General features: G+C 35.7%; 1 protein-coding gene across 1 annotated transcript in view; it reads right to left on the reverse strand.

Moving 5' to 3' along the window:
* The window catches only part of CDYL (chromodomain Y like), a 69983-nt gene extending 53136 nt beyond the window's left edge, over positions 1 to 16847 (reverse strand). The window contains exons 1-3 of the mRNA XM_085321663.1: positions 16822 to 16847; positions 16664 to 16709; positions 1456 to 2122 (exon numbers count right to left, since the gene is read on the reverse strand). Of these exons, the coding sequence (XP_085177789.1) occupies positions 1456 to 2122; positions 16664 to 16709; positions 16822 to 16847 (739 nt within the window). The remainder of the gene's footprint in view (positions 1 to 1455; positions 2123 to 16663; positions 16710 to 16821) is intronic.
* Positions 16848 to 18446: the final 1599 nt, after the last annotated feature.

Here is an 18446-nt window from a genome sequence, read left to right on the forward strand (position 1 = left end):
CCATGAGGCAAAAAACCCCCCATATGTTGAAGGCAGTGATATCAATCAGGAGCAACATCACACTCCAAAACCTGTATTAATTATCACAAAACCATCACACATGTGAGCACAGTCATCTAACTCAACTACTCAACTTACAGTCCATCATCTCGTGCATTTTCCCCTCCAGCTTTGTTTACATCCGTTGAGATTTACATTCCTTCCTTAGCCCATGCAAAGGCAGAGATATTCCTGGCATCAGTGTGTGCATTACCATGGTTACCTGGTTCTTCTGCAGCATAATGGGTTGGTCTATGACCCCACGGTGCAGCTCCAGGAGAGCGTTCCTCCCTTGTCCGCTGCTTTTCAACCTCGCCTGCTACAGCCCGTTTTTCTGAAAATCTGAATGTAAGCCATAGAGGGGCACCCCGCACAAACTCTAACAAAGTCTTTAGCATATTTTTGTGCTTATATAAGTTGTCTCTAAGCATGCTTAGACTGTTTTCATGTGGTTTTTCCAGCAAGCCATCATCAAAAGCGTACCTGCAGATACTACCTCCTGCATTTTGTTTGCAAATGCAATATTACACTTGGAAAAGTAACCTCACAAGTATGCTTACAAGAACATCTATGACTACACAACAACCTGGGTCTGCCATGAAAGAGCAAAGATTTGGGGGATCAGAACGAAGAACAGGTAGTCTCAAATGAGGGTTTCAGATTAGAGGAAAAAGAAAGAATGGTTTCCTCCCACAAAAGTAGTTCAGGTTTTTGTGGTGTTACAAATTTTACAGTACAACTTGAATAAACTGTAATCTASTGAGATATTAGAAAGCCAGGCATTAAATCAAAATAAGCTCTCAATTAAAAGAAAAAGTATAAACAAGAGAATTTTAACAAAATATAAAGAAATACAATGAAGACAGAATCCAGTTCAGATAGAAGGCATACGCATCTCCACAACTAGCTCAAATTTTCACTGAAATAAAACCTAATAACTTTATTTTCTAAGCAATATCATTCTCACAGGTTTACTCCAGACAATATTTGCAACAAAATAGATGTGTAAAGTATTATGAAGACYGCTTACTCATTTCATTCATCTGTTCCTATCATTTCTGTTTCTAATATACATAAAAATTTGAGTCTTTGATCTATTCAGAGAAATTTAAAGAAATGATTTAATCTTTGGAAATGGTACACTGAATATGTGCACCACACAATGTCAAGTCAAATACAGATGTATCTTATGATGTTTCTGAAAACACAGATATCAATGAATCTCGGTGAGAAAAGCAAAAGCTGGCAAAATTCTAAATGATTTAGTCATATAGCTGTGTAAAATAAAGTTGTGAAATTCTCCAGGCTCAGTTTAACGTGGCTGAAACAAAGCAGGTAATTTGTCTGCATCTGAATAGCAAAAAAAGGTCAATCAAATGAAAAATCTACATGAAAACAACCAATTTGTACACTTACCTTTTCCATTTATTGTTAATGCTGATGCGATTGTGGCTGTTACTGGCACTGGTAATTGTGGCACYAATGAATGTATCCTTGGTCGACTCCCCATCCTGGCACGCTCGGCACCAGGTCCTAATAAAGCTCCCACTGGTTTTTCTGCTGCTACTTCTGGTGCTACAGAATCTTCTTGATCCTGTTCAATGTGGTCCATTTTATCAGGGCTTTCATTCTGGAAGCCATCAACTGTTGTCCGGCTTTTAATTGGACTTTTGGGCACTAGGATTTTAATACCTGATTTTGCAAGGTCCATATTTTTCCTGCCAGAAAGAGATGGTGAATTGTTTTTCCGGAACTTCTGGGCAGCAGTAAAAAGTTGATTATTTTTTGACTCATGGTCTTTACCCATAACTAAGGATTTAGTGGATGTCTTTGAAAAAGAACTATTGGTAGATCTAGAAATTTGTTTTCTGGCATTATTTGGAGAGGTCCTGTTTGTCCTGGTTAATGTGCTTTCTTTTTGCTTTTCATTGTGACGTCTGTTAAATTCATGTATATATTCCTCACAATTAACAAGGTGCTGTTCTGGCTCCCAAGTATCGTCTTCACTGTCATATCCTTTCCATCGAACCAAATACTCTGTTTTTCCCTTCTTGTTTTTCCTCTTGTCAACAATTCTCTCTACCTGTTAAAAAGGAAAATGAAGGGTTAGATATGATAGATTTATAAAAATAAATGTGGAGTCAAGTAAGTAACTTGCACAGAAATTCTTTTCAAGCATAGATAAATTCAAAATTACTGTTGTAGTTCTGTACTTCTATATAGTAGCTCCATAGCTTACAGGAAATGCATCTTTTTAAATTTTGTTATTATCTTCTATCTAATATAAGATGTTCTTAAAAAATTATTATATATATAAAATTTATCTATATATATATTCTTCAATAAATATTTTGCATGCACAGGAGTCTGATTGTGACATATCACAGTTGACAATTAGAGTGAAGCACTGGCCCCAGCAAAGCTTTGACATCAGCTTCAACAGGGATGGGATTTCACTCTGCAAATATAGAGAGCATGCTTAAATACGCTGTATAAATACTTTGTTTACCTTACAAAACTTATGAGTTTGATACTGTTCGAATAATTTAAATAGCACAAGGCATACGTGAGAACTTCTTGCTTATCCTGAGCTGTTCTTTGGTTACCAGGGACAATACTATACTGCTCAGAAATCAGGGCAAATACACAGAATTTCTTAGAGGCCATTCTTCTTGTGAAAACAGAGAACTTGAATGGCCGGCGTCTTTGATACACATTCTTGAGCAAATTACTATGCCTCACTTATCTGCAAACGGAGATGATATTTATGTCACAAGTATCAAGCATGATCATGCTACAACTGCATGTGGGACCCAGAGGCTAGAGGAATCCAGGCACTGGGGCAAATCAGGCAGGGCAGACGGCAGCAGCTGCACAGGCAGAGGCGTGTGCCTCGTACCAGAACTCACACCACTTGCGCTAGCCCCACAGGAAGGGAATTCCTCTGTGGAAAGAGAGATGCAAGTGCAGTCTTAGGATTACCACATTTTATCATTTCACTTTTCCTACCTAAACTCCTCCTTTTGCTAAATTCTCCAGCACTTCATTTCAGTTATAGGACTAATACAGTTTACCTTCCCGTTTCTGTCTTTCTTTTGGTTATTAAAAAGAAAAAGCCATGGTGGTGGGGATTTACTGCTTATTAACTTAACTCCTAATCCCAGCACATTTCCCTGTATGAACAAAGATCATTCACACAAACAATGATCACATATACCCAGGATAATCTCTAAAGATTATTAGATATTTGTTTTCAAAAGTGAATTCAAAATCTAAATTAGATTTCATTATTAATCTCAGCAGAAAYGTATCTATACATCTAGAACATCATGTGATAGCTTGCAGGTTTTTACCATGCTATCCTATCATTAGGATGTTGCAGAGTTCTGTTTGCCTAGGTCTTAAAACATACAAACCAAAAAGCTGTCACACTAGCTCCATCTTTACCTTGTTACTCAAGTATATGTTAGTGCTAACTCAACACACTTTAGAGAGTAATGCAAAATAAATTGTCCAGATATTTAATATAAAAAAAGTTAAAATACAACTATTTTTATTCTGGCCATTGCACTTTTTAACAGTGTTACTAACTTCTGAAAAACACACAGCTAGAAAAAGATTAAAAGGAACTATTATATTTTCATGAAACTATATTTAAGAACATCTTAAAAATGCTTCCCCAAATAGAAAAAAGTCACCATGGAGAGGAAAAAAAAAACAAACAACAAAAAACCCCCACATGTATTACAATGATCTTGCTTTTCTAAAACGGAGTTTTTAATTATGAATCTCAGAGAAAGATCTTGGCTACCAGCAGGTATTTGTATTTTCTATCAGGAAATCTTAACAAACTGCATCTATTATCAGACACAATGTTGTACTGATGTCTTCTAACAGTGCAAGGCCACCCATTAAGGACGTGTCCTTTTGCAGTAGGAAGCCATTCTTCTCATTTAAAAAACGCAGACACCTTACAGAGATAACAGATGAACTCCAGGACAGAGGATGTAAAAATCTATTCCTAATCAGATGATTTATAGCACAAACAGGAATGCATGTGGGAAATGCTTACATTTAGCTGTATTGTCCAAGTGTACAACACAACCTACTTTGGCATTGCTCTTTGTGATTAAAGAGAAGATTTTGTTTTAACATTGTTTAGTTCTTCCTGAAGACATCTTATTTCTCTTATTTACAATACAAAAATGATAGCAATTAAGTTGTGATACACAATTTATCAGAYGGTTTTATAGTTTTAGTGATAGACATCTTCAATTGCCTCAACTGGATTAGTCTAGCTTCCCTAGGATTACTTGAAAAACTGCTCAGGAATATTCTGCTGCAATACTTCTGTCGATCATTACAGCCACAGAAGTATTTGTCTTCCAAATTTGGGAAGAGAAAACTCACATGCTTCCATAACATACACTGAGTTACTCATCCTGGACTAGTGGAAGATTTAAACTCTATTTTAAGGAAAAAGCAGGGTCTACAAACTTGTGCTTATTCCTCTGTTGTCACCGAAAAAGAAAGCTTCTCCAAGTCATTTATACGCATTTGATGCCCAAGTAATTTTATATACTTTGATACACAGTGGTAATGTGACATGAAATACAATCCAAGACACCTCAAAGCCTTCTATCAGAAGATGCTTAATGACTTGCATCCAWATATTAAAAAGAAAGAAAACATTATAGAGTGGACAAACAGAGGTCAGTGTTCCCACTTCCTGACATGTCAGTGATGGTGCAGCCTGAGGATGCAGCTAAGCTGATGGCATAGCTAGCTGTCACCAAATAGCAATATTTCTTCTCTGCCCCTGCTGTTACCATGGAGCTGAGCTGGTGCTTTTCTGATCCTATGATGAGTTAGTTCAGGGAGCTCTGGCAGAACGCCCCTAAGCACCAGGGTAAGGGCAAGACCGCATCCTTAGTGATGAGCATGCCAAAAACTCTGGTGTCAACTAGTTCTTGCCAACTACCATTTCTGCAGTGTCCACTGCCTTCTGCCACAGGATAATACTTATTTTTAATTTTAAAAGGCTCTGTGCTGCCAGGATTTGCTGCTAATGTTCATTTTTCAAGTGTAGTGGAAGAACCAAAAAAGAAAATGATATAAAAAAGGAAAGATAGAACAAGTGTGGAGGCAGTGCATCAGGCAAAGATTTTGGAGGGCAAAAGGTACGTATCCTAGTTTAAACTTGTTAAATGATCTTTTCTCCCACCTGGGGTATTAATCAATGATGTTCAAAAACCTCAACCAGCCAAGAGATTTGACAGAAAAGCAACACACTCTTCAGAGGTATAATCCAACAGTGCAGTGCCCTAATTATAACCCCAAATACAAAAATTATACTTGAAGWTCTTTGTAAAATGGCAGATTACTCTTCCTTCCAAGGATGTTGTAAGAATTAGTTAGTGTTTGCTTTCTCTCTCTCTGAAGAGGCAGATACTTTGATTTCAATTACTTTTATTAACAAAATACATAGCACTTGCACTTTTTTTTTTTTTTTTTTTTTTTTTTTTTTTTTTTTTTTTTAAGGACAATAACACAATAAGGTTGCAGTCAAATAGGCTGTTTGGCTAAATCCATGCCAGGCGAAAAGGGTACCACTTCCAGCCCATCTGCAACTGCTCCTTCCTGTCCTGTGCTCAGAGACGGCAGCTCCTCCCCATCAGCCAGCATAACTTCTTCTGCAATTATTCCCTAGCGTAGTTTTGTCAAAGTGATCTGGCTTAGATATTAAGAATACCTGAGCTAATGTAGACATCCTGAAATGACTGGTTTGGGGAGCAGCCACATACACAGTATTTCTGACACCTTTAAGAGGACTGTAAATTTCAGCAGAGGACAAAACACACCTATGAGCAGGATGGGTAAAGTAACCTCTTTGCTCTGCTACAGTCAGAAAAAGAACATGCGATCTTACTCTTAGATGAAAAATCTTTAATTCAAGCTAATTAAAGCCAGGATTGAATTCAAAAAGATGTTCTCAAGAGTCTAGAAGAGATTGTATTTTGGGGCATATTTATGAACTCTAAGGCATATTATATGTATGTCTATCAACTTTAAGACTTGAAAAAGTTAAGAGGTATAGTTGTCCCCAGATGGAAAAAAAAAAAATCCYGAACAAAATGAGGAAAATAAGCATATAAGTAGGTAAGTAAATATTGAAGAGCTCCTGCCTTACTTATCATAAATCCATTTTCCATTCCCAGTGTTCCTCTCTGTGGGAAGATTCTTATGCCAGACTAAATTAATTTAAAATTAACAGAATAGAATCTATTTGACTTCATAGTCTGGTGTCTGTAAAATAGACCAGAAGGCCTTGTTCTGTTAGCTTAAGGCCATGYTTACATTAGTGTTTTGGTTCAGAGCAATAGTGTAATTTAGAACCAAATCCTTCCCCCAGCCTCTCCCTTCCCACCTACTGTTCAGTGGTTTTGTTTGCAGACTGATTTTTGTATATGTGATCTGATTTTTTTCTGAAGAAAACTTAACTGGAAATACACGTGGCATGGAAATTCAAACCCAAGAGCCTCCACTAAATCTAGTCCAAAATAATATTGCTGTACAGCAAAATGTGTAGATGTAGGGGCCTCAGGACCAACTGCTTCAATCTACTGATTTGCTACTATTGTGCCAAATCACTAATGTAGACATTCGTTAACCCTGACTCGAGCTAGCACAAGTGCAAGTCTTGCATGCTTACTTGTGCTACATATGAACAGCTGTCCTGAATTAAATTAGAAGCAATTCTATGTACAAATGGAACCTTAATAATCAAATAAACACTGCTGACTGCTTATTTCCTCTATAAAAATCTTGTAGAAGTCAACGATAAACATTTCAAATACTGCTTCTTATTGTAAATAAGACAAATGCATTCTACATTAAAAAAATGCAACTGATACATAGCAGCAGCCACCACTTAAAAACAGTTTAGTGCCAAATTTTGCTTAAAGTAAAAGGAGAAAATTGTTTGAGGAAAACAGTTAATAATCAAATTACTTTTTGACTATGTCTGCAAAATATATCCCAAGGTCTGCAAAAAGTAAATTAAAATCTTTTAATGCACACATTTGATCAGACAGGACAATACTTCCAATAGCATACAATTTAAAACGAGGTGTGAGCACTGCTCACTACAGGTAGTGCCAACGGGTAAGTTGAAAAGCAGCTTAATAAATATAGGTTCAGAATACCAAAGCCACAGTACTGCATGTTCAAATCAACACCCAAAAAAAAAAAAAAAAAAAAAAAAAAAAAAAAAAAAAAAAAAAAAAAAAAAAAGAAAAGAAAAGAAAGAAACAAACTAGAATGCAGTATAAATGAACTCCTAGAGTTCATCTTCCCTGCCGCTTGCACCAAGATCCAACTTACTCCATTTGCCTCAGTCTGTGAGCACATGTAACCCTGCTGCCACCTACCCCTGGAGCTGACCAATTTGATTAGCAGAACAGAGTGATTGGATTAACAGCTGATGAGCTGCTGTAAACTGAGCTGCACAACTAGGGCAGACGTCTGCAGCACAGGAAGCTCAGGCCATGGCTCCATCTGTATTATACACATGTTGTCCTGGAACTCAGAGCTGTATAAAATAAATACCCATTACATGTGGCCAGACTATTGCTTTTCTGTCAAGTTAGCCCTCAATACAGCTATTCTGCTACTTTTATGATGGCTCTGGGAAGGGAGAGAAAACCTGATCCATCCTAAGACACGCCACCACCAGGTTACCCCCCTAGAGTGTCTTCTGGCAACCAGGACCAGCAGGATGCATTTACCCGAGATCAACACTTCACAACTGCCAGCCGCTGGCCTTCTCGACCCAGTGCAGGGAGCCTTACGGCCTCATCCTCCCAGGCKCCTCCTGAGGCAGCAGTTTGTGCAATAAAGTTGAGACAGATTTGTGAGGTGAAYGGGAGTCAGACAAAGGCTAAACTCCAGCTATACTTCCTGTGGTCGCTCATATCCGCAGCACAATAAAGAACTGTATATCTCAATCCTCCTCCCAAAAGTTAAACCACTATGTCAAAACAATTAAATACCAAAATCAAGATACTAATATATTTAACCTTAACTTGACATATCAACATGGCAAATTGGAAACTTTAATATTGGGAAATTTCATAAAGATAATCAACATCAATGTTTCTGTACAGGACAGTTAAAAGCATTTGTTTAATTCTCAAAAATGGTATTAGTTTTAAAATTTAGAGACTACTTCACACAGAAAACAAGCAGAACAACTGCTTGTTTCAAAATATGAATTTGATTCCAGAAGCAAAGCAGAAATGGTTTCAAAMACACATCCACCTGGGACAAGGGATTAACAACAGAACAGTTTGAGTTATTTTACCACTGGAGATTGTAATAGCACTAAATAAAGATGACAGACTAGAGGATTTGGACGCTTCTAGGGCCAAGGTTAACAAACATGAAGGCAACCCACGAACAGGCCTGACCAGTAAATGTTTGGTTTAGATCTCTGAATAATTAGTTGCTTCAGTCATGAGACCGCAGGCATTGAATGAGGTCAGTAGTGTTGTACACTCTTTATTTCTAAGTGGCACTAGCTATTTCTCCTGAAACCACTGTTTCTCCCTCCCCTTCTCCCCCACTGGAAAGAGTTCATCACTCTAGATGCAGCAATATATGCTCAATCAATGCTTGCTCCGGCCACTRTCTCTTGTTTTCAGATCTCACCTGTGCTTACAGCTCCATCTGCCTCAGCTATCAAATCACAATATTGGATTTCTGTAGCAGGAAGCCCCAAATTTTATTATGCATATAAAAACCAACAGCAGAACCCCCAAACCCTTTAGTTTTCAAGTTTCTCAGAATTTTACCACATTTGGAGGATTCAGCATTAAAATGTAGCAAAACTAATCTCCCGTAATTTCAAAATCCCAAACAGCTGGTCTTGTTGAAATATAGTCATTGACTTTATGGAGTATTTGTTGTGAGCTTTTAAAAAACATCCACTTTTACTGAAGTGTATATATATGTATGTATGCATAGTCTCTAAAATACATCTTCACAGCAGTTTTTGATTTATTCCTTAATAATTGCTAGCAAAGACCATGAAATAAACTTTCAAAACAAAAACATCTTTTCCCTTCATAAATTGCTCAACTTCCAGTCTTGTTTATTCATAATTTTAKTAGTTCTTTAATCCCAGTCATATTTGTCTTTACACAGGCTAGGACAAGTCACAAGCAGCACTATATCAAGTAGTTGCAGTTAAACTTTCAGAGGTTTTTAAGCTATGTAAAGATCTGATATATAGCTAACTCAAAAAATTGCTAACAAAACTAGATAGCCACCAAGACAAGGAAATGAAAAGTTATTGCAGCTGAAGTATAACTGGACAAGCTATATAAATGCCAAAACTTTCATATATCTGTCCCCTTTGATAGAAAAAATTTATGCACAAATGTGCCATCGTTATTGAAAAAGTACTCATTATTTGCAATGCTCAATGAGATGTTCATGGAAGAAATGTAGCAATCGTATGGCAAATATATCATAAGCTAAAAAGACTTTTTGCTCAATATACAAATCCCTCAAGACTTCATAAGCCAAACCTCTTGATGCATCTGTCACTTTTGACAAAAATTTGTTAACTATATTTACTTAGGCTAGTATTAATGATGTTCTTGTTTTTCCACTAACTTGTGYGGCAATGGAAGTTTGTCAGAATCGGTACTTGTGAATAAGAAAATACCAGCAAAGAGAAATCCATAAACTAAATTCACGAGGCTATATCTTCATGAGGCATCTTGCTCTAATATCACAGATAATTTTTTTTAATTGACACCACTTCAAGGCCAGAAGGAACCTGATCATTTTATTTGTTATTAACTTCATACCATTTCTAATAACTTGCATTTGAGCAAGATATCTTCCAAAAGGATACAATCTTAATATTAAAAGAATCAAAATTTATGTTCATCTGATACTTGGTTACAACAGTTCAGTTTCTATAATTGTTAAAAATCTGTGTCCTACCTCTTAGTTGARTTTGTTCTGGTTTCAGCTTCTGGTTGTTGCTGCTGCTTAGGCTTTTCTCTCCAGCACTGAACAGTGCCTAAATTACATAGTATCCTGTGCTCTTACTATTCTGCAAAGTCACTGTAGACAGCTCACCTCTCAGTCTGCTTTCATAACTGAAGATGATTGAACTTTAACTTTCCTATTAGAATGTGTTTGCTTGAGCTTTCCAATAGTTTCTTTGCAAACTCTTCACATTTCCATTACCTAATTAGAAAGTTCACACCATAGTTACATTGCAGCATTCTAGTATTACTTTTACCAATATCACATACATAGGCAAACTCTCTACTTTTTTGCTAATTAATGCTTTCCATAATATGATCACCCAAGATCACATTAGCCCTTTACTTTYCTCTTGCCAGCACACCTCTGGCACTTTTCCACAGATCTATATTTTCTCTCTCTTTTCTTTTTTTCCTCCTTCCCCTCCAGTCTTTATTTTGATCAAAGATCGTCCATTCTTTTAGACTTCTTGAATATAAATTATACAAGAGCTAACTTTGTGACTATCTGCAATATTCAATTAATATTCTGGCCTACAGGTCATAATTAAAGTTTTAATTTATCCACCGCATAAATTTCTAATCAAGTTGCCTATAAAAATACAACTGTCTCAGTCAAGCTTGTAATTCATCATCAACACTATGACTGATATACTTCCATAGTCTTAACAAAGACAATAGACCAAATAATTTAGTTACTGCATTCTCATCAACACSAGTGCTTCCAGAGAACTATAGCTGCGCCATGTGCCATACTCAGGCTGTACAGTAACTTCCTAGAAAGGCATTTCATGAAGTTTTATGTCTCTCACATTCAAAAACCTGAGCATCACCGTGAATTTAAATTCTTCATGTTCTATATAAACATACTAACTAAAATCAGGAAAAAAAAAGATCTTTGGAAGCCTTTTCCATGGAGAAACATTGTAAGGGAGGGAAGAGGCAGCCAGTCACACAGTAACTGTGCTTTAGAGAACTAATTTTCTGCAGAAACAGTTCAAGATTTACTTCCTCACTAGTCAACACTGATGATTGATGCTAGAATGCCTGCACCACAAATCCCTCCAGTTGTGGTTCACATAGAAATAATCACAGCAAGCTATAAGTGGTACAAGTTAAAGTCTACTGCAGAATTTTTATCAATTGCCTTAACAAAATTTCTATAATTAAGGTATTATACAAATGGTTAGAAAATCCTACTCATCAACTCAATTTTCATGACTTTTATTTACAAATAGGTAATATCTTACAAATATCATGCACAAAAGCAGAATGAAAATACCTGAAGAGTTATTAAAATGTATGTACGGTTAACTACTAGTTATAAACAAACTCCTGCAACAATGTATTGTTACCAAACATGCACTGTTTCTTCCTTTTGAAATAAGAACAAATAGCATTGAACAGGCTTAAAATTATTTCCTTAAATGAGAAAGGCCTTGATAAAAGAAAACTACTAAAACTACTAGCATTTCATTTAGATGTGCATTCTGGGCAGTCAAAGCAATTGCATAAGCATTGCTATGTTATTCTCATTAAGTTATCAAAATTTTCTCATCACGAGTTACCAGAAGATCTCAGCATCACCCACACATAGAATCCCAAAGGAAATTCTTCCCATCTTAAATTCATTAGTAATAGCTATAACTTGGAAAGAAAATTCTGRACCTTTCATTTCAAAGGCAAATATTCCATCTATAATTGTCAAATCCTGCTGCTGGTATCTCTTGACTGTAGCCAGGAAAAGTACAAGCCTCATACTTGTTGCAACCAATACTATCCCAAAGAAAAAAAAATATGTAAAACTGAAAAGTGTATTTATTATTGGTGACCATGGCAACATAAAACACAGAAAACTCTTTCAGTCAAATATGCCCATATTTCAGGGTGTGATAATTTGGGAAAAAGTAGTAACACATTAAAGCTACCTCATAGTAAGAGTTTCAACAGCTTGACTTCACTTCACTTAAAAGATAATTCCAACAGAAATAGTCACTTTATCACGCAGCTAGAATAATAGAGTAGCAGACGAAGAATTCATCAACATTAAGCATCGAGACTGCAGACATTTGCTTTCAAAGCAGGATACACTGAGCATTAAATAGTGCTCAATTACAAAGACTCTCTATAAAGGCAAATGACTGATACAGATTCAAAATATTTTCTCTCAAGAGTGCAGTAAGGGGAGAACAGCTCACAGCATAACCACTGACCTACTGTATTCCAGAAAGCATCCATATGCTTTTGTTATGGCTAAATAAACTTCAGAAGTGATAACTATAGCAAGGAAGAGGAGAAAGAAGGAAAGAAGTACAGGTCAGTTGAAAAGGGAACTTGGTATGCTGTGGTTAAATTATCAAACGCCACTTAGTTCTGCTATAGCACTTTAATCTATGAGAACCAAATGATGCCTTTCAGCAGTCTACTGCTTGCAGAGGGACAGTGATACGAGCCTGCTGTTGGAGATCTCTTGACTAAGCCTCTGTAATAAGGGACACCAGACCTTGTATCAGCTCTTAGCAGCTTGGCAGGTAGCGCTCTTTTTGCTTCTCTCTCTTAGAGGTTCAGCTTTCTTTGGAATCACTGTACTTGAGAAAACAGAGTAACACAGCTGCAGGCTTCTCACAGGCTCCTCCCACCCTTGCCACATAGGTTTAGGATAGAGTTACTTTATTTCAGCATGACATAATTCAAGCTTCTGGATACAAGATCGCGATTACATTTTTGTTTTCAAATACAAAAGAATGCACAATTCTAGATCATATTTAAGAGCGTTTAAGAGTAAAGATGTTCTTTACCGGCTTTTTCCTATATTTCTCGCCTTAATTCCAACATATCCTAGATGAACAAACTAGATGAATGGGGATCCCCAGTCACTCCACCTGATACATCACTTCTCTCAATACTTRATCTAATCCCATTTTGGAAAGCTGGTGGTGATCAACTCCGTGCTCCACAGCTGCCTCTTCCTTACATTCTGTTTCTCTGGGGGATTTATTAGTAGATGCCCTCTCATCTCATGAGCTGTCACCTGGAAATAGCCATTTCTCTGGYTTAAATCTTTACTCTTTTCATATCTCCCTGGTTAGTCTAAACCTAAACACTCATTTTGCATTTAAWGCAACTGCAGCTTTGAGGACTCTGCTCTCACATTTCCTTTGTCTTTTGTACTGGTTTTAATGTTTATTTGCAATAACTAGGAAGTTCTAGAGTGTTCTTACAATGTATWCATTTGTAAAGATAAGTGAATAAATGAGCCAAGCAGAAATAAAACTGATCTGCCTTATATTGCTGTAATTTAACATACATTTAACCCTTGTTGGGGTTTGTATGTGTTTGTATGTATGCTTGTAATTAATATCTCTGTCCTGAAATGTATCTAGTGCTTTAGGCATGACACATCTAAATATCAATTCACTACTCAAACATAACACRTTACAGTGAACATTACTAGTCCTAAATCAAAGCAAAGAGAAGAAAATCTTGGAGGCATCARTCTTTTGAAAATATGCTTTTAGTCCTGGCTATTTACTGATCCTATCTACCATTAGTTCATGAATGCTAAAAATAACAGACATTAGAAGTTAAACTGATCATCCTGTTGTTAGAACAGATGAAAATGTTAGGATCAGATGAAAATGTGTTGTCCCATCTCAAAATCCCTCATGCTTTGGCAATGACAACAGAAATAGCAGAAGAGAAGTGTTTTAGGSTTGGAAAGTGGCAAGTTCAGTAACAGCAGCTTGTGTTTAGATAGCTCTCCTACTCGTTTTTCTGTAATTCAAGCATTAGAATAAAAAAAAAAGATAGATAGAAAGTTTTTTCTATTACACAGTTAAAAAGAATTTCTGAAACAACAGAGATATTAAAACCTCCTTCAGAAGAATCTTTTATTTACCTCTGAATTTAAGCAAGGTCATGGAAAATATACTCTGTTTCTGGAAGTCTGATGATGATAAAAATACTAATGTTATTTGTTACCCACATTTCTTCTTGCCCATTATTTGGGTCTGGAGAAYACTGTCTCAAAGTTGGTCCTGTAGCCATTGTACTCTTAGTAAAAAAACCTTCTGTTTGTAAAATTTTTGTCCTTCAACATCCATTGCCAATATTAAAGAAACCTAAACTATTTGTTCAGTAGGTTCTGTCCATGCTCTTCATAGTCTCAGGAAAGTCTGATCCCTCTCAACAAAAATCATGGTTGAAATCTTTGTTCAGGCTGAAGTAGCATGGCACTACAACTTGGCAAATTCTGACCTCAGGAATGAAGTAATTAGGAGTTATATTTTAAAAATCCAAGTTTCCTTTTCTACTTGTATTTAAGTTTTTTTTCCCTCTGAGCTATCACATAAAATGATCAGTCAATCTTCTATCATTACTAAAAARTAATTATAAACAAACTGTTCTGTGCTGCCAAGGAGGACATTTTTCTACATTTTCAGTAGATACGGATACTTTTTTTGGTGTTTGAGGCTTTCTGAACCCTCCCACACACATAAAACATTAACATTTCTTTCCCATATAATAATGCTTGTGTATATTTTAAATGCAATCAGCAGACCTTAATTTTAGCTATTAATTTAAGAAAGTCTTGAAGGATTTTTATTAATTCCAGATTTTTCCATTTACATTCCTCAGAACTGGCTCGAAATTCTTTGATAAGAGAATAACAGCAATTTAATTTTATATTTACATTTAAGTTCTGTAGCACAAAAGTAACTTCTCCCCTAATAACCAGCAATATTTAAAAATATTTTCAATYAACATCTTATTAACAGCACATAGARATACAAAACATAATTCCATGGTCAGTCACTTCACCTTCTTTCTCCTAACCTTATGTAACTAAATTTACTTGCAGCTTTTGATTTTTTATTTAAGTCTAACATTAAGTGAGAACTTTTTCCACTTTGTTAGAATAGCCTTCATAATTTGTGAAAGCATTTTGAATTCTCAGTTTCCTTCTCTTCTCACATAAATTACCATATCACCCTTCTTCAAAACACAGCCTATTCACAGTTGTTAGATYCAAGTGTTGATAAGTCTGTTTGACAATGTCAATGGATTGTCCACCACACTATCCAAATACCCTTTTATCCAAACTGATGGTCTCACCTAAAATAGCAGAAGTAAACACTCTATTGTAAACATATGCTGCCTTGGAAAAAAAAAAATCCTCTTAGGAAACGGAAACACTCATGAATCTGATTTTCAGGGGAGGAACAGTGATATGGACTGCAAACTGGATACCTTGACCTAGATAAAATACTGGCACTTTGAAAGCTGTGAAGACATAATAATGAACCTGCATAGCTTGTGGGACAACGTTTCAGAAGGCAGATAAAATCATTGCTAGAATAAGGTTAACAGCAGAAGAGAGCTTATATTGCTTCCAATACATGTATTCTGCTAACAAAAGGCCTGCAGCTGCCATAATGTTAAGCTCCAAAACCAAACCCCACAAAATAAATGTGTGCTGTTACAGTAGTTTGTCTGGAACAAAACCATCTTTTTCATATTCTGTCATAGACTGGTAGAAAGAAGAATGTCCCTTTTTAAGATAAGGGACCATGGACAGTCCCCAAGATCACATACATACACACGTACAAAAAAAAAAATCTTTAAAAGTAAAAAATATTTTCTCCTAGATTTCTCTTCAGAAGAGATGCTCACTGTTTCTGTATACTGGAAACAGAAATGCAATTTCACATTTAGTGATCTATCCTTTAGCACTAAAGAGGATTCTGCTTCACTTCCCTTTCCCTTCACTCCGGTAAGATGTCACAGAATTCTGGAGGAGTCAAGAAGATTCGGTTCATTCAGAAATTGGCATCTCAATCTGCTTTTTTAAAAAATGCTTGACTTAAAGGCATTTCTGAAGTAGAAGCAGTCATGCACTTTTTAAGCTCTTTGAATGAAGATTCCAGTCTGACTCTTCAGTAACACTTTCTGAACATGAAATGACAATTTAAAATGATAGTATGCTTACGTAACAAAAATAAAAGTTTTTATGTAATTCTTTTGAGTTTGTGAAGAGTACAGATTTATGTTCCTCACAAAAAGATTTTCTTGTTTCCTGGATTGGGATGTCTTCCCTTTTACTTTTCTTCTCTTTTACTTGTTAGAAAGCAGAATTTCTTCTTTAAACATAAAGTCAGGTAAGGAATATGTGAAAGAAGAGACATCTTAATCCTTTGTTTTTGACACCACGTTATACTTGATTACTGTGAAAAGATTCATGTCATAAAACAAAGGATTAAAGGCTTCGAGTTGAAAAGCTTTTGAAGCAGATGGACTCTTCAAAACAATGATATTGTCCTCATGTAATTTAAAGCAAGAGCAAGGAAAGAAAAACTATAAGCAAGTATGAAACAAAGGTTTTAACTCATATGCTTTTCAAAGTATTCCATAAAAAGCAACTGATTAGTCCTTAAGAATTCTTGATTATATAATTAATTATCTCAATATCTTATTTATATGCAATTTGTAATGCATATAAACTCAATACTCACTCTTCAAAATAATTTCTAAAAATAACACATTCCTTCTGCTGGCTTGCCTACCTCCAATTTTGTTTGCGTTAAGGGGACTCTGGGTTGTTTCCCTTGTCTTCATTATAAATCCACATAACACGTGCTGCTACTGAACTTCAGGAACTTCCACTGTAATTCCACTTTCTCTGTATTTCAGCAAAACTAACCACCACTGTTTCTCCACCTACTTTCCTCTGCTCTGATCCATTTCCATCATGCAAGTGTATGTTTACACAACAAATCCAACCTGAAAAAAGATTTTTTTGGTGGAATGAATTCATTTTCAGGTGCATCCATTCACTAATTTAGTTTGTAACAGTTTCTGGAGAAGGAAGAGATCAGCTGTGTTCTTCACAGTAACATTGCCAAGTTATACCAGATTCAATGGAATACAAAACAAAGATATTAATTTTTATGAATTATAATTGGGAAAACAGGGCAAGCTTTTCAAGCCCATCTAGTCTGTGGAGGAAAAACAAATAAGTAAATCTTAGACTTCCCAGAAATGAATAGATAGCATGCCTGTTTTAAAAACAGATTTTAAAATAAAAGTTGAAGCAAAGAATAACCAACTTTATCTAAGGCTTCTGGGTAAGCGAGGTTTTCAGATTAGAAAACTCTTCCTCACACTGATGACATGACTAATTTCTCTTAGAACAGTAAAAAGTAAACTCTTAGAGTCAAAGTCTACAGGTAACCATAGAATGTATCCTAGTGACTGAATAATAATAATAGCAAGGGAAAAAAAATAGAACCATTTTCCTACTCAAGTAGCAAGGACCAGAACATGCAGGCTCATGAACTACACGACAAGGTAGAGAAGTTTAGACATAGTTTCCAAGAAAGCTCTTTAAAAATTCATTATGGCTTTGGCCTGGATCTGAATTTGTGCATTTATTTTAGTGCTTCAGTTCTGCTCACAGAATGTAGCGGTAACAGTATCAATTCATTTAGTCAAATTCTTAAGTAAGAGTAAACATAAAATTAAATTTTATTCTGTGTAGCAATAATTTACTTTATTGTGCTAAAGTATTAAGAATACTATAAAAAACTATCACAAAAGAGCTTGAAATGTTCTAAATGCAGGCAAAAAGGTATTTTTAAGTGTGTTAACAATGTATTCAATTTATTCACTAGCTGTTTTGAATACACAGGTGATTCTGGCCATTACAAACAGATGACTGGATTCATTACCAGCACCTGKAAGGGAAATTATCTATTTTCTAACRATTAATACAAAAGACTTTAAAAAATAAGACACTTTATAGAAATAGATGGACTATTTTTGCAAGGAGTTTGCACTACAAATTTTTGGATGCAATATAGTTATGCAGCAACAATGGTAGGAATAAAGATAAATAATATGCTACTCACATCATTTCTTCAAGTTCCATTTTGAAAGTGAAACATACTTGTGTATTTCAATGTTACTGTAATTGTACAATGACAAATAAGTATAATGCAATATTCCTGGAATCGCGTGACTTGCTTCTAAATAATTTGTACTTTATGCAGGCAAGGATTACCAATTTTAGAAGTCTGGAAGACCAACATAGCACGTCTTGCAAAGCATTCCCTAAATTTAAGGGCTTGTTTATGCAAGAAACTGACTGGAATCACTTCTGCATAGAAGTGGGTTGTGAGGCAGTAACTATTACAGAGGAGTAACTCCCCATTGTTGACACTATCCCCTGATGCCAATTTCTCACTGTAGGCATCTCTAAATAACATTAATGTTGAAACATTAATTTTATGTAAATTGACATTTTACGTTCTTTTTGTGGTCACAGTTTGGATATCAGGTTTTTCAATC

Source organism: Rhea americana, unplaced genomic scaffold, assembly GCF_003343005.1.
Source record: "Rhea americana isolate MKP2758 unplaced genomic scaffold, rheAme1 scaffold_70, whole genome shotgun sequence".
In the NCBI taxonomy this organism is placed as follows: domain Eukaryota; kingdom Metazoa; phylum Chordata; class Aves; order Rheiformes; family Rheidae; genus Rhea; species Rhea americana.